General features: G+C 37.7%; 1 protein-coding gene across 3 annotated transcripts; it reads left to right on the plus strand.

Annotated features, from left to right (window-relative positions):
- LOC124165568 (aminopeptidase N-like) lies at positions 1-26,924 on the plus strand. 3 transcript variants are annotated; one of them, XM_046543027.1, is made up of 14 exons: positions 1-559; positions 6,053-6,595; positions 7,213-7,371; positions 7,945-8,244; positions 8,732-8,915; positions 12,906-13,065; positions 13,762-13,843; positions 15,411-15,594; positions 16,671-16,869; positions 17,470-17,753; positions 18,543-18,730; positions 19,251-19,418; positions 24,860-24,935; positions 26,331-26,924. In XM_046543027.1, exons 2-14 carry the CDS (start codon positions 6,078-6,080, stop codon positions 26,505-26,507), a joined length of 2,679 nt encoding a protein of 892 aa, XP_046398983.1. In that variant the 5' UTR covers positions 1-559; positions 6,053-6,077; the 3' UTR covers positions 26,508-26,924. The 3 variants fall into 3 exon arrangements, with proteins under 3 accessions (XP_046398983.1, XP_046398989.1, XP_046398996.1); XM_046543033.1 differs by lacking the exon at positions 7,945-8,244; XM_046543040.1 differs by lacking the exons at positions 16,671-16,869; positions 17,470-17,753.
- Positions 26,925-27,116: the final 192 nt, after the last annotated feature.

Below are 27,116 nucleotides of genomic sequence, written 5' to 3' on the forward strand. Positions count from 1 at the left end.
CCCTACTTCACGCAGTGCATGAACTAGGATTCAGTTGTCCTCTGTTCGCGGTGTGGTGGTGTATTTGGCATAGCACTAGCCTACTGACCCAAATTTCCCGATTTTATATCCAGATTGAAGCCTACGGTGGCTCCCACTCAGAAATGTTGCAAGATGCATATTGAGACGAGATGGCTTTCACTTCCCTAACGTGTTATATCAACTCGCCCGTGGCTTAGTGAGGGGTGAGCACTACACTCAACTATACAGATCTATCTGCGGATTGAATCACCAAGTGAATAAGTGGCTCAAGGGTACAAACCCTCCTAAAGTTTTTGGTGTTGACCGTTTTACAATCAGGATTTTTGAAATTACTTGCACTTAATATTTGTGGCTTAGTCGGGGTTGATCTCTATCCTCCAAATTAACCCTAATGAAGAATCTCTGAGTGAGTGAGTGTTCTCTGTGTTTGCCACCAAGACAGAAGGTTATATTAGCTCGATAGGAAGGCTTGTAAGGAGAAGTATGGGGCAGCAACGCAATGATTGAGTGTCCCTCAGCGTCGATCGTCTGGTACTCGGTAAGTCCTGTTTTTTTTTCAATATTCTCCCAGTACACAACACTTCACACTTTATCGCCGTCCTCGCATGATGTATGTATTTCCTCAGAATGGCCTTAGGAAATTCATGCAACATCGCTTATCGGCTTTTACACAAAGATGATAAGTTTAAACTGGCAGAAACCAATATCACAACATGGATATCCATAAAATGAACACAGTGAACACAATACTTATGTGCGATTCATTAGTCCACTCGTATTCACCATAAGCAGCCAATTTCTAATCCGTTCAAACTGATGCTTCTCATTCATGTTGTGCAACCCCGATATATTTATAATAGTCCCAACCCCTAGTTACAGAGAAGCACTGTGCACCATAAAGCCCCCAGGTACCCATAGGCTCCAGAGGTTATCCTTCTATGCAGTGGGGCACCCGTAACCTATGTTCTCTTTATTTATCTGGGAATGGTGCTTTGAAGGTATATATTTTGATTCAATTTGTCGAAATCACTTAAAAGTTCTGGCAATAAGTGACAAAAATAAGGACACTTATTGGATATTTCATTTCTGACTGCTTATTGCCATCACTCTTACCAACTAAAATAAATGTTCATATTCCCTCAGAATTTAGTACCAGCTACGCTATATTCAAGTGACTTCCAAATTTATTTTTTCCACCTCAGCAGGTACCTCATTGCTTTCAAAGACACTTCGCACTACGTAATAACCTCAAAACAACGAATTTTTTGGGACCGGATAAATCATGACCTCGAATTTCGATTATTGTCATTAAATACTGTGGCTATCACCGCATGATTTTCATTCTGAGAGTTTTCAATTGAAATTATTGTTTTACTAGTCCAATAAGCTCTAAGCCTCATCGCATTGTTTAGTTACGGTCTGAAATCGAATGAACGCAAAAATAATGCTTGTGGATCACGTATTTTTAAAGTGCTTCATAATTTTCCTAAGCATGTTATCGATATTATCCTTGGGAAGAAATAATTTAAGCCTATTTCAATTGCCGTTTCATGGCTGACATTTTTCTTTATAGAGTGCATATTACCTTTTAGACTTCCGAAATATAACCAATTGTTGGAATCCCATTGAAATAGGTACCAGTAAATATCTATGTTTGATGTATACTTGATATATCGATAAACTACTATGAAAGTTAGATGAGGCGAATTATTTAGTACGAGTATTAACGTGGCAATCGGTAATGCGTTGATGTCACAATTGTTTTCTCTTGATAATGCATCCATAATGCCTTCTTAAATGGACACGGTCGGTATTCTCTTGGCACATCCGTTCCTCTTTGCCAAAACGCAGTATAACTCAAGAGAGCGCCAGGTAATTTTTTAATAGGGTGGTTTCCTATTATTTTTTTATTGCCTAAATCGAAAGATCGTTGCTCCTGGAGTGCGCATTTCACGCTTTTAGATTTTTAAATGACGATATCTATTTTGGCGATTAAATGTAAGGAGAAAATTTTCAATCGCGATGGCTAAGTATGAATGCTGGGAAAAGCCCGTGTCACCTCATTCTGGTTCCCGCTGCCGCCGTTGGAGGTGACCTAGGGGCGGCAATATGTGCGTTGCTGCGATGCATGTTGCTAGCAGGTAGCAGAGTACCCTGCTAGCAGGTATCGCTTGGCTTAAATGAGGATTATTAATACCCTGCTGGTGGTGGTTCTCGGGTATTGCTGATTGGGTAACATTTTCACTCAAAAAAAAAAGAGTGAAAATGTTACTAACGCAGCAATACCCGAGAGCCACCACCAGCATTGATAAAAGAAGCTGTGAAAATCTTCATACGAAAATCATTAATACCCTATGAAACGAAGGAAACTTTCCGACCGTAGGCAGTTTTAATAGGTGATTATTAAGACATGTTTCCCTGAGCTATGTGCCTCATGCATGCATTGGTATTCTCTGACGATGTAAAGCTCCTGTCTACCCGTTTACAAACTAGGTCCCTGTGACGTCACGTGGAGTGGCATCGAATGGGCGCCAATCTGGCCTATTTCAAATGACGTTAAAATTGACCATTGCCATTCGTCTAAACTGGGATTTATAAAATCAAATAATCAGTATATTATGAATAGGTACACTAGTGGTGTGTATCGAATCGCAATCAATGCGTTTCGTTTTCTTTGATAAAGGAAACTATCCTATACACACCTTGCCGCAGTTAATCCTGTAATTTACCCCTCGTAATAGAAGAAAATTTTATCTAGATTTGCGATATTTCAGTCCTAGGAAGATGCCTATCATTTTAAAATGTAAGCCGTCTAAAACTATTATACTGAAGGAAGAAGTGCCTAAAGTCCATGAGTTGAATGTCTTAAGTAAACAATAAAGAGAATTAAAACGCGTGAAATAATCTGATCGCACTCCTTTTCACGTCTTTTGCGACACTAGAAGAACCTTTGCCTTAGCCAAGGGGAGTGAAATTAGAGCATATACGATGATGATATTAGCTATGCTCGCACACTCTTCGAAATATATACCTTCGAGAGTTATTCACTTAATAAAGTAGCCGTCATCAACGAATGTTATTTATCACCATATTTTTTAGATTTTCAATTTTTCAGACTTTCTTGAGGCACTTTCGACACGCAAACTTATAAATCACGAAATGTTTCAATTTTAAGGTATAAAAAATATATCCTTTCCCCTGGGCTACAACCTTGTTGCGGTGGAAAAAGGCTTGCGAGTGCCTATGACTTCTAAAGCTGCACTGGCGGGATGAATCCTAAATTATTCCCAGTTGGGCCTCCCATGCCAGGTAGATGGAAGGGTAGGAGCCAGACGAAAAGTATTCCACGTGATGGCGTCACTTAAAAACACTTTTGGAATGGAAGTGGGAAACCCTGCCAACTATCTTTCCTAAAAACATGGAGTACAACCAAAAGAGCCTCGGACTCTCGTCGAACGGGATTTGCAGAGACTTAGCAACATCATCATCAGCAGCAGCAATGAATAAAGAAGACCAAAAAGTTGGAGAAGAAGAAGTCGGCTATAAATGTAGGGACGTGGAATGTGCGGACAATGATGAGGGCGGGGAAGTTAGAAAATATCAAAAGGGAAATTGATTAAGGGAAGATAGATAACTTAATATAATGTTATACATGGGAAGTTAATTCCTAATTTTCCCTTTTTTTGTTGAAGAAATTTTTAAAATCCCGGCATTTTTCACAAATGGCATGTCTATCATCAACGCAATCTTTCCAAATTTGGCAATAATTTTCAGTTGTAATATTTTCCACGTAAGTCTCGTAATTTGCAGAATGAATTTAGTCCTTACTTTTTCCAGCAACAGTGATCAATGAATTTACAGCAAAACCTCCGCACAGCGACCCCAAATGCAGCGAAATTTCATTAAACCTACTCATTGTCGGCCCGGTCCCGGGCCCTTGCAGAGGACAATGCACACGAAATAGCCTCCCGCAGCGAACCTCTGTCACACCTCCCTAAAGGAAAGTCAGTGCTTTGGCCCAAAACGTAAAAAGTGACCCTCTGAAACGAATTAAAAAGATATGAACATTTTTCATTGACAGGTATTTTTTCTTTCGATATTCACACAATAAGCACGAAGTAGAATTGCAACGGAATTTAGGTACCGTGTCTTCAACGTTCCATTCCGAGATTTGCAAAGGTTCACATCAGGTATGGATGGCAATCGAAACTAAACGAGAGTCAAAACCAGTAGAATTTCAATAGCTTCGTCCCCTGGAGCCCAATGTAGAAACAAAACAAAAAAGAAATAAACCTGTGGAGCTAAACACAGGGTCGAAACGAAATTGGACTCAGAACTACTTCGGGTCGAAAAAAAACTGAACCTCTGGTACGAAACGAAAAACAGATTATGTTTCTCATCGGAGGGACCACGTCCTTCACCTTCGAACAGTTTAGCTTCGACCCACACACCGAGTACGAAGTATGGTTAAATGAAGTAGATGTTCGGCCTACCGCCGTAAGATGCATGGGGCGCTCATATTTTTCCATTAAGAGGAGAACGGTGAACGCCAACTGGCCATTCGATTTTTAAGTCATGTTTTATCCTCTCCATATTCTGTCATGAAATAGGTCCAGAATATCCCCTCTCATCCCCCTCTAGTCAACCTATGGTATAGAAACTTAACTATGTGCCGTGGGGTTTCGTTTAAATTAATTTCGTTCCTGGGAGTAAAGTTTCGTCGCTGGTCGAAAGTAAACTCCTTGGTGATTTAAATTTCGTGCGTGAACGAAAATAAACCTAAACCTCATATTTTCGTTTCCCTCCGGGTCGAAACGAAACAATTTCGTTTCGTTTCATTTTCTATCCCTGGCGAAGGCCGTTTTCAACTCCGATGGTTTTCCCATAAAAAATGTGCAAAGGATGCCAAATATCCGCTCCGTATATTGCTCCGCTCTAACCTTCGCGCCGCTCTTAGAAGGGCCACTGTGCAAACGAACCATATCGACTTGTGGAAATCATCCCTCTGGAAATTTTCCATTTCCTCACACTGCCTTTTCCACCAAGCCTCCCTTGCCCTGTTACTTTCACTTTCGGTGATGATGATAAGTCTCTGTAAGGCTTTCGCATGTTGACGACCCCGAGGACCTTGCCGACCTCGCTGCGTGACTGACAACCGCTCTTTGCGGGAGGGTCCCGGTCGATGAGATTCCGAGACTCATTTGGTTGTACTCCATGTTTTCAGGGAAAAGATAGCTGGCGGGGTTTCCTAATTCCATTCCAACAATGTTTTTTACATAACACCATCACGTGGACTACTTTTCGTCTGGCTCCTACCCTTCGACCTATCTGACATGGGTGGCCCTACCGGGAATAATTCATAATTAATCCCGCATGTACAAATGTAGGGGTCATAGGAACTCGCAAGCCTTTTCAACGCGAAAAATTTGTAGCCGAGGGGAAAGGAGACATGCATATAATCATTATAAATATATTAAAGACGGGAAGATCTCTAAAATATACATTGATCAGTCAATACATTCATTCATTATTCTTTTCAAATTTCGCACTATTTGTGGATCTGAAAGCAAGGCCTCCTCATAAAAGAATATTTTTAGATCTTGAGGCCACATAGCTGAGTAGACTGAAATCAATCGGCCATTTAAACTCACAGGGAAAATTATCTACATGATAAAATAGTGTTGCCTATTGTGGTAGTTGATAACGCTAGTGATCGAATAATGCGGTCTATGAGTAACGTCTTCATTTTCAACTTCTTACAATTACATTCCAGAAAAGACTCTGCACTAGCTTTTGCTGAACACTTACATAATGGTCCTCTTCATCATCTCCTTCCAATTCATCAAACCATAATTTCTAAAGTTGCTAATGCAATTCTCATCCTCATTACTCATACTCAGTACTCATAATTCTCTCCCTCATTTCCTTGCAGCTGTGACAATATATCTGTAATGTCTTATGATGTCCTATGCAAACGTTGAACTGTTGTGACCTCTCAGCTTTATCTTATAATAAAAAAAATATTTTGCAGGTAAAAGCAATTGCGAGGCGTGAATATGGATAAGATCTTCCTGGCTGTGGCAGTGTTCATAGCATGGGGGGCATTTGGGCCGAGTTTGGCGGAAAAGGTGTTTGAGGACCCTGTATCGGAATTAGAGGGAAACAGTGAATTCTATGTAGATAGGGATCCAGATTATTACAGACTCCCGAAAGGGGTCACTCCGCTGACTTACGAGCTACGAATGATTCCTTTCCTCGATGAAGACAACCAAACGTTCAAAGGAGACGTCACGATCAAGCTGCTGATCAACTCTGCCACGAGGAACATAACGTTGCACTCTAGAGAGTTGAACGTATCTGATATTCGGATTTTTGAATTCAACCCACCGAATGTTGAGATCCCCGTTCAGAACATCCGCCTGAAGCCAGACAGGGACTTTTTGGTGGTGGAATCACAAATGACTCTTGTAGAGAACAAAATGTACATTCTTCGTTTAAAATTCGAAGGTGAACTCGGTGACAACAACGTTGGGTTTTTCAAAAGATCCTACGAAGACAGTATGGGGAGACGGCAGTAAGTAAATGCAAATTGAAATGTAAGAAAAAAATATCAATGCTCATTTTATCATTATAAATTAGTACATAGTACTAGATAATTAAGTCATCTAGTATAAATAATTTGTAGAATCTAGGGAGGATTTTCATTTGACCATCAATTAAAAACATTATACAATTGTGAGTTACCAGCAAAGATGGGGAATGATTGGTATCTGCTTTTCGGTATGTCTCCTTTGGATGGCATCGGAATATAACATATCGGCTGGATACTTATTACCAACAATAATTAAAAACGAAAGAAGAAGTGGAATTCCATAGTTCTATATTCCAAATTCAATAGCTCTATAATTATATTTATGGACTAAGAGCCTTGTCTCAATGTTGAATAGCATTAAAATCATTAATTTCTTTAAATATATGGAGTTTTTTTTTCCAATTTTGCGGGAAAAGAGACTAACTTCGAGTCAGAGTGCCGTATTTTTTAATATTTGCTTTAACGGTGGAGATCTACTGTAGCGCTTCAGTATTGTTTACTGTCACATTGTTTTAAAGGCGAGTCTAATGAATCCTAATTACCCGTTATTGTACCAATAAACCTACTCAATTACTTTAATATCACATTTCTTATCGCAGATGGCTGGCTGCAACACATTTTGAGGGATTATATGCCAGAATGGCATTTCCATGTTTTGATGAACCACACCTCAAAGCCAATTTCTCCATAAGCGTTGCAAGGCCACGCAATATGAATACATTGAGCAACATGAAGCTGAAACGATTACCAGTTGCTGAGTGAGTAATAAAAATAAATTATGATAGTGAATCTATTTAACGGAAAATAAACTTAAAATGTAAAATATAGGTTAAGTATCCACTTATTAGTACTATTCTTAAAATGGCACATGGTGTAACATATATCACATTTAAAATCGAATGTAATAATAAAAATTTTTAACCTATGTGTGGAGTTTTCTGTAAAATATTTGTCCGGTAAGGCATTGAAGGTAAAGCTCGTTGAAGCCTATGGTTTTATATTAATTTTAAATTCCGCTAATGATAGCATTTTTTCATGTCCTATTTCTTACTTATAGAAATTTTATTCTCTGCCATTTTTGTTTCCAAGCATCAATATTCTTACACTGTCCTAGTAGTGAATTCTCGTAGTCATTGAAAAGAGGTAAGATTTATCCTATTCAGTCTTTTTTTCAATGGCTGGACTTATTAAGGTTATTTTAGGACTGGTTATTTTCAACGTTGACCTAGCGTATTTCCATTATTTTAGAATAAAAATATCAAGAAACAGTAATGACATAGGGTACGATATTTAAAATAATTATAATTTTCTGTTTTATTTTATCATGTAAGCCCAACACTACCTGATAATTATATGTGGGATCACTTTGAGGAGACGCCGAAAATGTCAACTTATTTGGTGGCTTTTATCGTCTCCAACCTCTCATATATGAAGGCAGAAGGTCATGAATTCCGGGTTTGGACCAGAAGAGAGTATATTAATGATGTGGAATACAGCGTGAGAATTGGACCAAAAATTTTAGAGGTCATGAAGAATATTACTGGGATTGAATATTCTTTACCGAAGATGGATATGGTTACCGTGCCAGATTACAGAAAATCCATGGAGAACTGGGGACTAGTAATCCATGGGTAAGTGGGCAAGTTTTAGCGGATTTTAAGATTTATACTTGAAAAACTTTCGCATTTATTAAAATTGTACCCCATGTAGGTCATTTAACCTTCTATGTTCGAACATACTTACTAAACCCTGAATATTAAGGCACTAAAACCCGCGCCAGTGGCAGTTATGTGGACCCTATTCACCGCGGTTCATATATGATTGTTTGCCAAACAAGGTAAAACATTATTTCTGTCATTTATACGTTTCACGCCACTAGAAAAAAGCATTAACACCTTAATAGGAAATAGATAGAGATTCTGATTTTTACCAGTGCAATTTCCTGAAAATAATTCATGGAAATCGATTATTTTGTCGTAAGCCAATACATAACGGTTTTTAAAGCATATATTGTTTTTTTTTTAATGAAACCATTTCGCTTTTTGATTCAGCTCTCACTAACCAATGGAAATCTCTCACTGCTCTCACCAAAAAAAATCCTGTTTCTCATACTTTCAGAGAGTCAAAGTTACTATTTAATGACGAGGAGTCATCGGAAGCAAGAAAGCAGCGTGTTTCATATATCGTGGCGCATGAGTTGGCTCATCAGTGGTTCGGAAACCTGGTTAGCCCAGAGTGGTGGACCTGGATTTGGTTGAACGAAGGGTTCGCCACGTACTACGGCAAGCTCGCGATGGAAAGAGTAAGGAAATTATTCATACACAATTGTGTGCATGCCCATTAAGATGACGTATCACTTCGGCTCATCCGGTCGTATTTTGCATACGAATTCTTGATGTACCCAGCCTTTAATGTCAAAAATATTGCGGTTAATATGCACGGACCTTTTTTGGAAAATCAAAATGACTCCATTAATTTAAAACACTCATGCAATCGCCACATCCAGTGAAAAGATTTTGAAAACAGGTATCACTTTTATTCTGGATAGATGATTTCGGGATGTCGTGTGGTATATAGAAGATGATTTAGGGTTCAGCGTGCTAATGCCAACGTCGAAAGGCAAGCGAGCTCATTTTACGACGGAAGAATCGAATCGATCCTGATTCATGACTAAATGATGGGATGTGGAGCCTGACCATGGCAATATTAAGAAAAAAAATCAGTTGCAAGATGACAAGTTGGACAATTAAATGTTACCCAAAATGGGAACATAATGCAGAATAGTTTCTTTTCTCTATAATATATTTGGAAAACGGCTTGGTTGTGATGTTGAAATCAGTGAATATTTTGTAAATGCAATGAATGCTAGAGAATGTTGTGAAATTACTTTGAGAGCTTGGGGTGATAACAATATTGGAAACGTAGGAAAAGAGATTTTAAAGAGATAACAGTTACAGACATTTTAAACTGGCCAAAATAACTCTACCTGACTTGATAATATTTTTTACTATGAGGCACCAGCTCAAGCCACCCCAGCCAATCAAGTCTAGCTGAAATTTTGGATGAAAATAATAAACTGGCAGTTGGGATGATATGGTAGTATGCGTTTCTATGCCATCTGGGCACCAATAAGGACGAAATATTATTGTTACATGTATAGTATACTCGCTTTGCTCGTTGGGGGGGCTCTTCCCCCCCGCCCCCCCCCCCACCCAGACCCACCGGAAAAGGCCTGAGGCCTGCTATGGTCACTGTGGAAGGTTTTACACTTTTTGTTTGCCACTTGTTACTTAAGGATCGTTTACTTTTAAGTTGGCTAGCTTGGGTATAAGCAATATATCCACTTTCACGTAAAACGAGCGCATGGTATGTAGGCTACAATATGAACATAAATATTTATAGAAGAGAAACGTTTTTTTTTGCGGGGTTAAAAAATGTAAAATAAATTTATACGAGTCTGACAGCGTCTCTAAATTATTCAATTCAAATACAAAAAACGTTGAGACCATGTTCCACTGTAATACCCAATTCATACGTAATATCATAACAAAGCGGCTTTACATATTACAATGAAAAACACGTTTATTAATTATTTTTCACATAACTCAGCCAAATTCTCGATATATGAAAAAGATGTGACAGATGTTTCCCTTGGAGCTTTGGAGGGAGATGGTACACACAATAGAATTACGTAGGAACTGAATATCAATATCTAGTGAAAATGCGCCAGATGGAGTTCCTTAGCATGAATTGGGGCTAGAATGACGAATTTTATCGGAATATTATTTATCACGATCGCGAATGATTTCACTTCATAAATACCTTTATATAAATATTTAATGGATCGGGATACACAAATATCCCAGCTACAAAATATACAGCTTTTATATCAAAAGCAATTCGCAATAAATCTGGTGAGCAGTAGATGACAGCCTTTGGTGAACAATACATTGTGAATGTCAATATTTTGATAATGCTTGCAGTTGAATAACTTAGTCAATGAAGGAAACGTGGTTTTGGCAAGACAAATAATTGAATAAGAAATACCGTTAATTGCATTTATCCTACATATTTTATTATTCATATTGCCTTTGATGCACCAGCTCTTGGATAATATTGCACATTAAGAAGGACATTAACGGAAAAAGAACGTAAACAAAAATAAAAAAAAATATCGCCTTTACAAAAAATTGAAAATTAAATCATTTTTACCTACCTATATTTTATGGAAGTCTTGTTTAGAAGTCTTTCTACTACTATCGTATATCGCCAACAAGGCACGAACTACAGTCAACTGCATGAATCATCTTTTTAAAAGGGCATTATGTGCACTCGTTAACTATGAAATTAATAATAACCAAACTTTCGATGTAATATACCAAAACAATAAGTAATTTCCTACCTTATAATTCTCCACTTTTCATTTGAATACGCTTTGATGTAAACAAATGTTGGTTCATGTGGAAAGAAGACGTAAAGAAATAGACATTTCAAGAATTACTTTCTAAATTTCCTACCTTATCTTTATCAGTTTTTCGTTTTAATTCATTTATCTTCTTTTCCAATTTAGATTCCCTTTCTTGCATAAACGAAATTGTTACTATGATTATTTGTTCCTATGATCGCCGTGCCGCCATTGTATTTTGGTGGCCATTTTTTCAACTAATCCCCATACTCAATTTTAATTGAATAGACGGATAATAATTGGAAATTTATCGTTTTCATAATTTTTCCTGGGGTTTCAGACAATTTTAGAGCAGGTCTTCATAAGACTTATAGATATACAGCGTATGGGATCGTATGAGGCAGTTTTTTGAGATTTCGCTGCCATTGTGGTAACAGAAGTCGAAGAATAGGGTGTTGCGCTCATTTCGCAGCAATAATTTATTAATTATCCAATATGCGATACCAAGAAAAAATTTCAGTATCGGCGGAGATTTTATCTAGAATTTTTTCAAGGGACAATTTAGTAACATGCATCAATGAAGATTCAGAGGACGTCGAATAACCTTTCATAGATCCATTTTCATTGGTATTAACCTATGATGAAGTCCCAAGGGTTTGGCATAGGTGGGGGATTGTCGAAATGAATTTCTCGATTAGGAATATGTGACAAGGAGGTCATCGAGGGCACAGAATAAATTCACGTAGTACGTCTCCCATTAATTTCTATTCTAAGGTTATAAGGACTGGCGGATGGGGGTTGGGAGACAGGTAAACATTTTTTTCGACCTAAAATTCCTTACTCGGGGACTTACCGTTTTCAAACACCCGAAAGCCATTTTCGGCACCAGGTGGTGGGAATTACAATCAGTATAAGCGCAGGCGTGCGTCAGAGGCGTTCGTTTGAAAAAAATTATGAAATCACGTCTTAGAAATTTTCTAATCGACACCATTTCCTCTTGTTACACAAAAAATTCTTGAAAACAATTGGCCATCTGCTCCAATAAAAAAACATTACAAAATGCCTCATTCGGCAATTAAAAATATGCATTCTAGTCCGAGATATAAAAAAAGCAGTGAAAATCGAATTTTTGAGCTAGCTGGCCTTGGTGGGTCTCCAGCGGACTGGAAGTGTGAGGAGGTTAGTCCTATTTGATCCCAATTCTTATGCCATAAGCACGGAAAAAATCGCGAAGGGGGAACTTTTCACCCTATTATCAAGTTATGCCCTTTGCGGTATTATAAATTAGAGGAAATTCAAAGGTCCGTGATCAGGAGATTTTTTACCATGGCAATGAATATGAACTTCAGCGCCTTTCACGCGGCAGGCCTAAAATAAACCAAATTAAAAATGAAATTGTATTAAGAGGACTGCAAAGAGGAGGTCAAAATCCATCGCACAGTAATATGATTTCTGTTACCGCTTCGGTCGTATTTTAATCGGTGTTCAAAAAGGTCTGCGGCACGGTGATGAGTGCAATGCGATACCCTTATTTCCATTGTTTTTCGGAACAATGTTTATAATTGCGATGAATGGTATTTAAGATTTATGAATTTGATAGATCGCGTCAAAATGTGCACAAATGAGGTTTAATACCCCTAAGTGTATCTTATTTCCCCGTGAAACTCGGATCAAGTTGTCCGTCAGCGACGCATGTGGCGATTTACGTAAACCCATTTATAAGCGTGGTGAGTTACAACACATTTAGAGGCCGACTTGAGGATCCTCTTTTGTGATATTGGTGCTCTTAACCAATTGGTACGTCAGGAAATCAAAGCAAATTACGAACGGTCAGGTGGAAGCGTTGCAACCTCCTGTTAACCAGCTGTTTGGCACGCTCTATTGCAGATTGAACCCTCATGGAGAATGATGGAACAATTTGTTGTTGAAGACATGCAGCCCGTATTGGCATACGACTCATCTTTCAATCTCTTTCAACCAATGAACCACATGATCAAACATCAATATGATGTGGATTATGCTTTTGATGACATTTCTTACGAAAAAGGTAAGCGGACCAAAGTACAGAGCCTATCACATATTGATTTCTTTTGATTCATTTGTAAATTGAAAACGAAAATAGTTCATGGTATATAGTATTCGACAAAATGACTCTTCCGTGAGGCATAGTTTTTCAAGCTAAAACAATGAATGTATCAAGTAATTTTCTATGAATGAATTTTTTTAATAACATACTGCATTAATATTCTTATTCTAACAGGAGCAATGAATAAATTTGTTAAAGTTAATGTCAGGGGCGGATCCAGGATTTTTTTCTGGGAGGGGCACAAGCAAGGCCGTATCCAGGATTTTGTTCAGGGGGGGGGCACAAGGATACCTCGTTATACAAAACGAACGAAATGATGATGGGACCGTATTAAAAATCTCCTCCATGCTATCAATGCTAATTATATGCCCCCCCCCCCCCTGGATCCGCCTATGGTTAATGTGTTCTCCTGCATGCATTGTAAAATCATTTTAATTTTCGGCATCAGTCCCATTTTAAAGTTTTAAATGCATTTTAGGCAGTCCATTTTAATCTCTCTTGATACTTTAAGTTTCTGCCATTTTTTCTGTATTTTATGGTGTGAATATTTTAACTATTGAATCATGCTAATCATTTATTAAAAGAAGATAATTTTTGCTCGTGCTCATATAAATGTCTTTACAGCTTTGTTTCTAAAGTAAAAACCTTTACTTACAGCTGCGTCTGTAATCAGGATGATGTCAGACTTTCTGTCCGAATCAACTTTTTCTCGAGGCCTAGAAACATATCTAAATCAAAGGTGAGCCTATCAAAGAATAACTTTATTCAATTTGTTGATATCTTCTTCAAAACTCTCAATCGTACTTATTTCAAAACTTTCGATCTAACTTTGTTGTCGAATGGATTTTGAAGATAGCTGTTAATTGTTTTTCCCGATTGAATATTGATCTGTTGGAAAGTTATTTTCAACAAATCAACATTCAACATTTTCTTTCACACATGTACCATAAATAATAAATGAAAAGTCCGTCATTTAGCTCACAACTCCGTGAGAAATCATTAACATCAGATATAATTAGAGTTTACGTGTTCATACTTCTAAATTTGCGCGTTGATGAATATTACTAATTATGACTGCTTTATCCCCAAACCCACTATTTAATATATAAACTGAATAATTCACCATGTCTTCAATATTGTAATTGTTTGTTTTTAATGAAGGTAAACTATCTATAGTAAAGTTTCTTCAAGATCGCTGAGAGAAACCATTAACATCAGCCATCTTTAGAGCTTTCGTTTTCACACTTTTAATTGCGCGTATTATTTAATATAATTTTATAAATGTGTGAAAGAGTGACTTACGTCCACATATATATTGATTATGTGTATCCTTATCACATTATCTGTTTACGTATAATGGGGTACATGCACGAAATTTGTTCATCATGCATGTAAAACTTATTGAATGGAAAATTTTCTCACGAGTACAAATATATAAGCCAAAACTCTCCTGGCACTACACAAACGTCATTAAATGCTTATTAAAAGTGATAGAATATCGCTTGATGTCACGTAACCTGAAACACCCTCTGACGTCATCGCACGGTACACCATTCACTTCGCTTAGAGAGTAGAAGGGCAGACTCTTGTTTGCAATATATCGAAGTAAAAATCATCAACGAGCTATGTAGTAGTTTCTAAAGTTGACTTAATAGGGATTTAAGAAAGCACAATACGACAGTTTACTTTTGGTCGACTTCCATATGGCGGCTGATTATCTGAAAAATAGCGTTTTCTTCCATATCTTACCAAACAATTCCCTTCATTTGTTTCAATATCTCCTTGGCAATCCAACACATTCTGCTGTTTGACGCTAAAGCAGCAATTATTTTCGCCATATTTGCGTTTGAGCCCCTTCATAGACCGATTTTTTATCCACTTTCTCAGTCTGTCATCAGTGGATTCCGTGCCGTGACGTCACGCTCCGATGACGTCGTGTTTTTCAAGCAGCCGATGAAGATTAATTTTCAAAGACTCATAACTCAGCTAAAAAACATTATTCATCCGCGAAATTTTCGGTGAGTACATTTGAGATAGGGACCTTTTTAATCTAGTACTTTGAAAAAATTGTGCATGTTCCCCATTGAGGCAGGGAAACACAAAATAACTGTTTCACGTGTGTATTCCACCCGCGAAAGTTTCAATGCTCGTATTATAAATACTTAATCCTCTTATCCACTTCTTAATGGATAAATCTGAATGTTTCAATATGACTTTAAAACTGTTATCAACTGTATTAATATTGTAAAATATAAAAGCCAGGTTTTTCTGGGTGATCCATGATGTGTATCTTTTATCGCCTCCAGGAAATATAATTCAGCCACAGATACGCACCTTTTTGAGGCAATGGACACTCAGGCACTGATTGATCAAGTTCTACCAGCAAATTTCTCGGTCAAGACAATCATGAGTTCATGGACAACTCAAATTGGGCACCCGGTCGTTACCGTGAAGAGAGATTATCTCACCGGTAGAGTAACGTTGAAACAGGTAATGGCAATGTATGCCTTTGCAAGTATTATCCATCATCATGAAATAGTCCACCTTTGTTTGGAAATTTTCGAACACCTTAACCGTCACTGTTTTGTACTTTACTATGCCTCTTCTTTTATCACCCACATCTTGCGGTCATTCCGTGAGCTGCTCCAACGATAACTGGATTAAAATGTCATTCCTACGAAATAAAATACCCTATTCAATTTTATTTCGTCTTCTTAGTCACGTTCTAATATTCTATTCTATTCTATATACAAATTTCTATAAAATTCCCAAGAAAACTCTACGTTCGGCACTAAATGCGTTTGCGTGCGCCGTGCACTAAAATGGGTTAATTATAGTCGTCACTCGTAACGCTGGCGATTATAATTGCACGGGGAAATAAACTTATATGAAGTCAATAACGATTTGATATTCTCCCGGTGGAATGAAGTGATTAGTTAATCCTTCTCGGATTTCTGATTGCACCAGGCTCTCCAATTGTGCAAACATGTCGATGGAATATTATTCTATCCTCCTGAGTCCCCCATAAGTTCTTTGGCCATAAAGTGAGGCAATGAATATAAAAACTCCAAAAAATGCAAAATAAGCTTCATATTATTTAAGTGTAATATTTTTTGTTGATTTTTTATTGAATTAATATTAAATTATAAAATGATATTGCTAATGCATGGAACGTTACGAATCTTACTCAATAAATTCACTGCCAAATGCTACCCTTATGAAAGTGTTTTCATCATTGAGAAAAGGTTGTTAAGCATAGAATAAGTACCCGAATATTATAAATATGATGCCTTATACGTGACACCTGAAGATGGTATAATTTCTTCCATTCAAGATGGACGGGTTCCACCCTTCTCACCGGTTAACTCTGTTTGCAGAACGATAATTTTGTTAAATTGTTCTCATTTTCATGTTGTTTTTGAAAGAAGACCTTGAATAATTTCTTGCCGGCTTGAAATTTATAGAAATTGCTTAGTCTTAGTACATGCAACCAATTGTTTCAGGGTTAATAAACCCTTTCCTTGTTAAATTAATTAATTTTTTGTATCGTGGTTTTCATGATTTAGGAGAAATTTTCTTACTTTCGGTGGACCAGAGGCGCTAAAAAAGAATTATGGTGGGTTCCGATCAAATATACGTCGCAGAATGCTGGGAAATTCAATGAAACCAAGGTTATGCACTGGATGAAAGACCGCTCCGATTCTATTTTGCTGGGAAGCCCTCCTGCTGCTGATGAATGGATTCTTTTCAACGTTAATCAGATAGGTCAGTAATTCATTTCATTTCACTAGTACATAATTAGTAGTTCATTCAAACATTCAATAGTTTATTTAGCTTTTTTAACACATTTTATTGCCGTTACCTCAAATGTTTAATGACCTACAGAAATATTTTTCGTAAACACTGTAAACTTTCTTGATCCTACGCAGAGGTTTGATCGAGTAAACAGCGTAAAAATTTGCCTATACTAATCATTTTCATTTTCTGAAAGAGTAATTTAAAGAATGACTTTTTTGTGATGCATAGGTATATTAACGTCCTTAATTCAAATTATCTTACTTCATTAGACCTTTCACTAGCTCTTAAGTAGATTTCGTGATTCTCAGCCATGGAAGGAATTTGATGTTGTCTAAAAATATATAAATTGTTTAATCTTTGATTCACTCACCTCTAATAATGCTAGATGCCTTCTAGTGTCATATCAGTCATTTGTTTGCATCATTTATTTCGAAGCTGTTGGTGTGGTCACATGTAAACTCGTAACGCATACGTCTTCCTCAACAGGGTCATGCAAGCCATTCTTTTACATTTGCTTTGCGATTTATTGTCGACATATGCCTGATTGATGGAAATATTTTCTTTTAGGATTCTACCGGGTCAACTACGACGATCGCAACTGGAGTCTCCTGAGCAATTACTTGAATTCTAATGAATACCGCAATATTCCGCCCGTTGAGCGTGCAATGCTGATCGACGATGCTCTCAATTTGGCCATGGGTGGTTACATAAACTATAGTGTAGCCCTAAATTTAACGTCTTATTTGCATCGAGAATCAGACTTCATTCCCTTATATGCCGCTTACAGAGGATTCAGTATCTTGGAATGGGTGCTATTGCAATACCATTCCAATGAGCTGAGTAACTTCAAGGTAAATCTACTTTATCCTAAAGAATTACTCATGAACACACAAAATTTCTTTTGCCGGAAGAGAGGGTGCAGAGATGACGGCAATATCGGTGAAGGAAGAGTCAAACCAGTCAGTGGCGGATCCAGGATTGTTTTCTTGGAGGGGCACATGCAAGGCCGTATCCAAGATTTTGTTCTGGGTGGGGCACAAGGATACCTCGTAATAACAAATGAACACAGTGATAATGGGACCGTATTAAAAAACTTGCATATTTTTGAGGGTCTGGGGGGGCACGTGCCCCCGTGCCCCCCCCCCCCCCTGGATCCGCCTATGAAACCAGTCATGCAGAACTTGAACTCAACCGCACTGCAACTGCTACGATTCCTTGAATAAATTACCAATATATTAAGTATTGTATAAAGAATAATGTTCTTCAAAAAATTGGGAAGAATATATTTTAAGAGACAAAAAAAAGGGCATAACTATTTTCGGTAACTTTTATCTTTCAATCATGAAACTCGTCATCAGTTTATCGTTTAACTACAGTTTTAAGGTTTAAAAAGAAAACGCATCCCATTAAAATTATATCTACTAATATTTTGTCGGGTTTTAAGTAAATACCAGGAAATCATTTATCTTGATCAAGTTCCTTAAATAGTTTCAATACTTTTTTTATTTTCTATATTTATATTTCTTTATCATTTCAATAATTTCTTCATAAAAACATAAAAGTGAGTTATGAAATCACTAATGAATACTCATTGGATTTAAAAATTGTATTATACGCCTTAAAATTTTCACCTAATTTAGGAACACATGAGGAAATTACTGACAAGTTATTTCGGTACGCGAACATTCGAAGTGACGCCTGTGGATGACCATGTGATGAAACTTAGTCGAAATTTGCTGTTACCCTGGGCATGCAAATATAATTACGACCACTGCAAATCCAAGGCCATCAAATTATTCAGAGAGTGGAGAGAAAACAGCACAAAGAGGTATAAATGGAATTTTTCATAATTTTTCATCCATGATTCTAACTCATATCTCCCGATATCCACTTGTATCGAATGCAGGAAAGAATCCTTACTATAATATTTATAAGACGTTTTAAAACGTACTAATTTAGTGATAAAGTTTTAGGAGGAGTTATTGTTGGGGCATTTGGAGGATTTAATCAAACTTCAATTCGAAAGATTACAGCTTATTCATCAATTAGTCATATTGGATGAATAATCATAGCAATACTTATAAGATTAAATTATTGATAAATATACTTTATATTTTATAGATTACCCAGAATTACTGTTGTATTATTAATGAATAATAACTCGTTATTTTATTTATCACAAATATTTTCTCTTAAAATAAACAAAAGATTAAAATTCACATCCTCTCTTCAAAATTGACCCTAATTTGAAAAGGCTTACAAATAAATTATTTTTTTACCTGTTCAATTGTTTCGTGGAATTCTACAATGACGACTACATTCATTCCTTCTGTAATCTGTCTACTCAGCATTCCTTCCGACCTAAAGAGGGTGGTTTATTGCTTCGGAATCAAAGAGGGAGGCAATGAAGACTGGGATTATGTTTGGAATGCTTACCGAAAATCTTCGGTCGCAACTGAAAAAGATGCCTTACTACTATCATTGGGGTGCAGTAGGAATGACACCAAAATCCTCGGGTAAGTAATTTTCTCTAATGAGTTTTAGATATTATGCTGTAAGAAAAAGTAAGCATCGGATAATAACTAGTCAGATATCTTCGGTCCGCCAAACAAATCCCTGTGCTAAATACACCAAAGAATGAAGTTCGCCATGTAAAAATATTTGGCTTATCCGGGATTCTAACTCACATCTCCCGATTTCCAGTTGTGTGTGGCAGCCAGTCACACCACCAAACCATTTTCTCAGATCGAACTTCGGGATGAATTTTACCGAATAAGATATTGACGTCACTAGTCACCGCTGTTAAATTTATATTCGTGATGATTTGTTCGACCAAACTCATTGTGTTTTGTATGGTATTCCTCACGATTTTAAATATCATATGGTAAATATTGGAAATAAATAAATTTTTCTTTTCTTATTGTCGCGCTGAGAACATTTTTTGGCAAGCGATTGAAATGAAACAAATGTTTCCACAAATAGCCTGGGTCAAGGTGACTGACTGATATCTTTAATGTATTCCCAGAACGTTAACACAGTGATCTCCAAACTATGGCCCCTGAGTCACATCCGGCCCGCTGCAGAAATTCCTGATAATTGGCCCATGTAATATGGAACCTGATTTTAGTGAAATTTTGAAGTCAAAACGGAAGGACCATTCGCCAACCTTAATTTGGTAGCGTAAAACCACAGGCAGGAATCTATTTAGTTCACCCTGATTTTTTCCAACAAGATATTTTTTAAATTTTCCATGTATATAAGTACTTTCCTTTTTTCCTTGGGCTACAACCTTATCACGGTGGACAGACTTGCGCGTTCCTATGACCCCTAGAGCTGCGCTGGCGGGATAAATTCGCAATTATCCCCGGTAGGGCCACCTACGCCAGGTAGGTCGAAGGGTAGGAGCCAGACAAAAGGTAGTTTACGAGATGGCGTCGCGTAAAAAACACAGTTTGAGGGCGGGTGAACTAGAAATTATGAAAAGGGAAATGCAGAAAGGGAGGATTGATATCTTGGGTCTATCCGAAGTTAGGTGGAAGGACAGTGGGGACTACTGGAGTGACGGGTACAGGGTTATACATAGTGGTGGGGTGGAAAGTCAACGAGGGGTAGCTTTAGTACTAAACAGGAAGATGGCTAACCGTGTGGTTGGTATAGATAAAGTAAGCGATTGGATTTTTGTGGTAGGTCTTGTGGTATATATTGAAGTTTACATGCCCACACGCATTTATAGGGAAGAAGAAGTAGATGAGGTGTATGAACAGCTCGATGATATAATTAGAGAAACTCCGGGAAAGAAAAATGTGGTTGTGATGGGGACTGGAACGCCTCAGTCGGGGAATGGCATGAACACCTAGATACTCATGACCTGAGTATGTAGGCGGTCATGGGAACGAAGGGATTAAACAAAGTATGAGAATTTGGATTAGGAATTCGGAACGACAGGGGTGAGAAAGCAGTAGAATTTTGCAGGAGAAACAAGTTATTCATTACAAATACGTGGTTAAATCTTCACAAAGTGCGAAGATACACATGAAAATGTACAAGGGACATGGGGAGATATCAGATAGACTACATCGTGGTAAGGCAGAGGTTTAGGAATAGTGTGAAAAACTCGCGCAGCTTCCCTACAGTGGATGCGGATTCAGACCACAACATAGTAGGTACTTATGAAATGCAACGTCAGCCTCAAAAGACTCATAAAAGTAAGGAAGGTGATTAAATGGAATGTAGAAGCTCTGAAAGGGATTCTGGAGAGAATATAAGAAACTTGTTGAAAGTAGCACCCAGGAGATTGAAAGTACAAATAATTTTGAGGGAATATGGAATTATATTAAAACTGAAAAAGTCAAAGCGGCTGAGAAGTCAGTTGGTTACGTTGAAGCAGAAGGATAAAGAAGTCCTGGGTTACGGAGGCGATAGTAAAAGAAATAAAGTAAAGAAGAGAGCAAAGAAGGAAGTGGAAGAACGTGGACACAGAAAATAGACAAATTAATAATCGATTACGGCGTGAAACTAAGAGAGCATGGGAGGCTTGGTGGAAAAGACAGTGTGAAGAAATGGAAAATTTCCAGAAGGTAGGAGAGGTAGGCGCGTTATATGCCAAAGTTAAGTCGCTATCGGGCGGCTAAAGGGGGAAAGTCATAATTAAAATTAAGGCTAAAGAGGGAAGGATGCTAACCGAACGAGAAGGGGTACAGAGTAGATGGAAGAAATACGTGGAGGTTGTGTATGAAGAACAGGCCGGAGAGATTGACTTTAGAGGAGGAATGTGAAAGGGAGGAGGATAATCTTGGGCCGGGGATCTTGGATGCGGAAAGCGAAAGAGCTCTCCGTGATATGAAGGCTAGGAAAACCTTGGGTGTGGGAATATCCCGTGTGAGCTGCTGAAGAATATAGGGAGGGATAGTAAGAAAAGGTTTTTCGCGCTACTTCACAGGATCTATGAGGAGGGCTGCTGGTAGGAAGATTTCGTGAAGACGGTTCCGCTGCCGAAAAAGAAGAATGCTGTTGAATGCGGAGAATATAGCACTATTAGCATATTATCGCACGCGGCGAAAGTTGTACTGAAGATATTGAACAGACGAATGGAGGAGAGGGCAAACGAGTATTTGGGTGAGGATCAGCTTGGTTTTAGAGAAGGGAAGTCAGCTCGTGACGCAATAACAATAATGAGGTCCCTCGTGGAGAGGAACCTAAAATATCACCCAGACGTGTATGCCTGTTTCGTGGATTTTGAAAAGGCATTTGATAGGGTAAATTGGGTAAAGATAATGGATATACCAAGTAGAATAGGTGTAGATTGGAGGGATAGGCGACTGATTCGTAATTTATATATGGCCCAGACTGCGCAAGTGAGGGTAGGGGACGAAGAATATGGGTAGGCAAGCATTGGCCGGGGAATGTGGCAATGTTGTACTTAATCGCCCCTGCTTTTTAACGTATACGCTGAGGAGATGGTAAGAGAATCGTGGGATGAGTTAGAAGCTAGAGTAAAATTGGGAGGGGTAATGTTCAAATCAGTGAGATTCGAGGATGATCAGGCGCTGAGGAGAAGATGGAGTGAAAGTGGGAGGAATGATATTAAAGTCATTAAGGTTCGCGGATGATCAAGCGCTCATTAGCCAGTCAGCGAGGGGGCTTCAGGATCTAGTGGATGCGTCATCCGTGCGTTGCGATGAATGTGGGATGAGGATTAACCATAAGAAGACCAAGGTTATGCGGTTTCGTAAATCATCACGAGCGAGAAATGTGAGACTTAAGATAAAGGTGGGTGGTGAAAAACTTGAGTAGGTTGAGCAGTTTAACTATTATTAAGGCAGTACGTTAGAGGAAAACAGATGTAGTAGCAAGGACATCAAGGAGAGAATTGATTTGCAAATGAGGTGTTCATGAACAGGAAGGAGTTTATGAGAGATTAGCTATGTAAGAATTTAAAGAAAAGGTTAGTGAAGAGTCTGATCTGGAGGGTAGCGCTTTACGGTACGGAAACGTGGACACTGAGGAAGGAGGACGAGAGAAGATTGGAGGTATTCGAGATGTGGGCGTGGCGAAGAATGGAGAAGGTGAAGTTGTCAGAGAGGAGGAGGAACGACGAAGTGCTGGGTATGGTGGGTGAGGAGAGGCAGCTTTTAGATTTATTGTCGTCTTTATTTCACAAGTGAATTTAGGATTGGATAGTCCTCTCTTACAATTAACTTGTTTGACAATCACATACATCCATGCCCTGGATGGTGGCCAAACCACCCAGGCGGGATTCGAACCCGCGACCCCTAGGTTAGCAGTCGGAGACTTTACCCCGGCGCCACCGAGGCCGGCATGGGATACGGAGATGGGATACGGAGGAAAAGAAGATATGGATTGAGCGAGTACTTAGCGGGGAGGGGATGTTGAAAACAGAGTTAGAGGAAAGAATGTAAGGTAAACGAGGGAGAGGAAGGAAAAGAATAGGATTTTTAGATAGAATGAAAGGTAGTTGGTCTTTTTGCGAATTGAAGAGGGAAGCGCATGATGAAAGGGGAGGCTCACGGAATTCTTCTTAAGCATTCCATGGAAACCTACCTTAATCGGTAGAATACTTTAATAATAATAATACTCTAATTTTTTAAGGAAATTTAATTACTGGCAATGTTTCTTTTACTTCTTCGGCCCGCATAAATGTTCGTAACGTATAATGTGGCCCCAATATTGAAAATTTTGGAGACCCCTCATCTAGAACATTACCCGCTAGCACTCGAACCCTGTGGAAGGGGTTCAAGTGCTTGCCCAAGGATTATCAGACAGCTTAATCACAGTAGGGGTGCACCTCTTCGGCCGAAAGCTTTGCAGTAGACGCAGGCATCCTGGTTCAATGTGACGTAAAGGCGAATGATGTCCCCATAAGGTAATTAATCCATACAAAAATACCTGCCATTGTACCTACCTTACTCTAATAAAATAATCCATTCCTTCGCAACCGATTAGGTTTTTCTAAGATCTAAGATTTTTAAGATCTTCCCCGCAAATGCGAAAATCTTTAGGAAAAAGTGTTCATCATTTATTGTTTAATTACATATTGGTTTGTTGGGGAGTATTTGAAATTTGATTATTTGGTCCCTGTTCAATTTTTAGTGGTATGATATTAGAATTGGTGCATTATTTTTACAAATATAGGTGTCATTTCTGTTTTTTACTTTGCTATTTGATAGGTAGATTTGTTATTTATGTTTGTAAATCTAATGCTACCTTCAGGCAATAGCCCACTTGCAGCAATATGTAATAATAAAAAAAGACAAGTGATAGATATCAATCACATTGCATCATTGGGATGAATCGAGATTGAAATGAATCGAGCAATCGGTTGGAGAAATGAATTGTAACTAAGAAGTAAAAAATAGTTATGCCTACCACTTCCAATAAAAATGTAATCAATTTTGAATTCTCCGACAAATGCAACTAATTATGTGAAACCTTCATTCTCCGCCATTGGATGTCCTAGCCATTAAAAATTTTCAACATAGGTACAATCTTTTTTGAAATTTCAGTATTAATAGAATTTTCGTGGGAGTTATTCTTCCCTTTTTGTTGAAGTATTTTTTTTTCTTTATCAGACAATGGCTACAACAGGGTTTGGACAAATAGTCTAATTAAATTAAGCTTGTTATTTGCATCCCTTGCCTTACTTTGTATTATGAAGTTTACTTTGCTTTGGATGACACAAGCCTTCACAGGTGGTTTCACCGTTTATCGATTGCGCATTGAAAAAATTAACTTAAAATTATAAGAGGCAGGATGCGTAATGATTTCCTTTGGCTATCCATTCAATATGCTCAAATTTACTCTGCACGTGTGAAATATATAAGCAAGCCTTAGAATTATTTTGTTTAATTATTTATTTTGATGCATTATTGTTGTTATTATTTGCGAATTATTAAGCTTAATTTCTTGTTTCTGACCATACCATTTGATTTTATTCCAGTATGGATCCTGCAGAACTACAAAAATTAATTAAAATTGCTACGAAGCAAAAGGCATCCGAAATTCTGTCAGAGAAGGTAAATACCCATAAACAGTTGCTTATTACATTTCCTTAAGAGGTGTCTGGACGCATTCATGCACTTCTTGTTATGATTAAGATCAAGTTATCTGTGTAATATTCCAAATATGAGAGGCGGTGAAATATACAAGAATTGCCACGAGAAAAAATTCTCCTGGACCGGGAATCGAACCACGGACCTTTGGCTTTCCGTTGACACCTAGTACCATCAGCCTCGGTATAATTGCCATGGGAATTAAAGAACCTGGATAGCGTAGTGGTATGCGCAGTGGCCCGGAAAGCCAAAGGTCCTTTAAAAATGCTTTAAAAAATCTGTGCTGAGGTAGAAATGGACGTATGAGCAGGTCCCATACGAAGGGTTGGCCTCTGTGCCGAGGATCGGACGTTCGTTACCGAGCCCCGCCGGTCATTTTTACCTATGCTTTTTTTTTGGAAAATTTGATAAAAGAATAATAATCTGTTGTTTATGTTCTTTGCTTATGTTTACCTCCAAAATTTTATTTGAATGAAAATGTCTAAGACACGCATAGAAAAGCATATATAAATGATTGAGATCAAAATTTTTAATGTTTATAATGTTGTACTTTTATATACTTGTATGTGATACTAATACGTTTGAAATTGTTCCCACTAGATGTATTATATATCTGTTTTGTATCAAAAATTAAGCAATAAAAGCTTATTTAATCGAAAGCCAAAGGTCCGTGGTTCGATTCCCGGTCCAGGGGAATTTTTTCTCATGGCAATTCCTGTATATCAAGTTATCTATTGTTTAACGGTGAAGTGCGGAGATTTTTCTTTCCGACTGCTATTATCGGCGGTTCTCCGTTCCATTGGTTGATTTGATAGTGTCGTTGGATTCACGCTTCATATTTACTCCTTGACAATGAAAGGGATAAATTGTAATTTGTAGATTTTTACAATAATTATTGTGAAAGGTGGAAAGCTTGTTAAAAAGGAACGTCTTCGATTAATTCCTTCGACTCTTGTGTAATAATTTTATCAAATATTTTGAAATATGAAATAGAGAGTCAAACTGCTGTGCATAATGTATTTTTTTAACCAGCATAGGCTTTGAACTTATATTTCAATTCTTGTGCGTTGCATGTTTTCGGTAAATAATAGATCTGTGCATGGCGGTATCATCCTAAAATTTAGTCAGAACTTATCGACTTCACCTAAACATTTTCATGAGCTGCGGAACGATTTACTAGCGGGCACACGTATCAGTGGCCATGAGGATTTTAAAAATAGTTAACTTATAAGGATGAATAAATATGTCAAATTCGAAAGCTATCCGACATAGCTGGCTTTGAAAACTTTTTTTATTGCATTCAGTTAGCATTGAATGACCCTGTACGTAAATGAACTAACCTCTTCATTTTTGTCGCAGATGAATCTGAGCGACATCGAAGAGGGTCCATTTGGTGAAGATGTTGATTATATTTGGGGATTTATTCCCTTAACCCAGGAATGGATGGATAAATTTGGACCCAATATCGAGTCGTGGCTGAGATGGGCGCATCTTCAAGATCCTTTCAACTTACGTGCAACGCAATTAGAATTTTAATAGCTCTAATCCATTTTCTCATTCGTTAAACTTTGTAAGTTATTGTGAATTTACTAACAGTGCTTCTTCAACTTATTTTGAGTGACATATACAGTGGGTGAGTGAAAAAACATTTTTCAGAAAGAAGTGATTGTGAAAATAGGAAAATGTATTTTTTAAAATTACATTCATATTTCATGCTACTTTAAGGTAGCCTCAAGTGCGAATAATGATAATGAACGAATCAAATCTGCTTTCATCAATGATTACATGTAAATTTATAGAAAATTATAATTTGTCTTGGATTGTTTACTGCTCACAAAATGTTAGTAATTGTACATGTATATGATTTATTTTATATCAATATCTCGACCATGTATATAATACTTCCTAGCTGCAAGCCTTCCTTTCACCGCGAATATCAGTCTTAAGCCTGAATTACGTGATTTATTTTTCCGTCCCTCAAAGTGATTGCTGCAGCGATAGTTTTACGCTGACCAAAAAATGATCGCTCGACTCATCATTTGCTGAATGAACGTTCATTCTTCCGCCCCTTTTACCATCGCTTTTTTCAAAACTTGCAGTATATACATCATTCAATCCAATAAAATCCAAACGTGACGTCACAAT

The sequence above is a fragment of the Ischnura elegans genome, chromosome 1 (assembly GCF_921293095.1).
Source record: "Ischnura elegans chromosome 1, ioIscEleg1.1, whole genome shotgun sequence".
Lineage (NCBI taxonomy): Eukaryota > Metazoa > Arthropoda > Insecta > Odonata > Coenagrionidae > Ischnura > Ischnura elegans.

Excerpts from the sequence above, each read along its gene's own strand:
- LOC124165568 (XM_046543027.1), top strand. The coding sequence starts at position 6,078 with ATGGATAAGATCTTCCTGGCTGTGGCAGTGTTCATAGCATGGGGGGCA. Across the intron at positions 13,066-13,761 it reads TGACATTTCTTACGAAAAAG|CTGCGTCTGTAATCAGGATG; the intron begins GTAAGCGGACCA and ends CTTTACTTACAG. Across the intron at positions 15,595-16,670 it reads GTAGAGTAACGTTGAAACAG|GAGAAATTTTCTTACTTTCG; the intron begins GTAATGGCAATG and ends TTCATGATTTAG.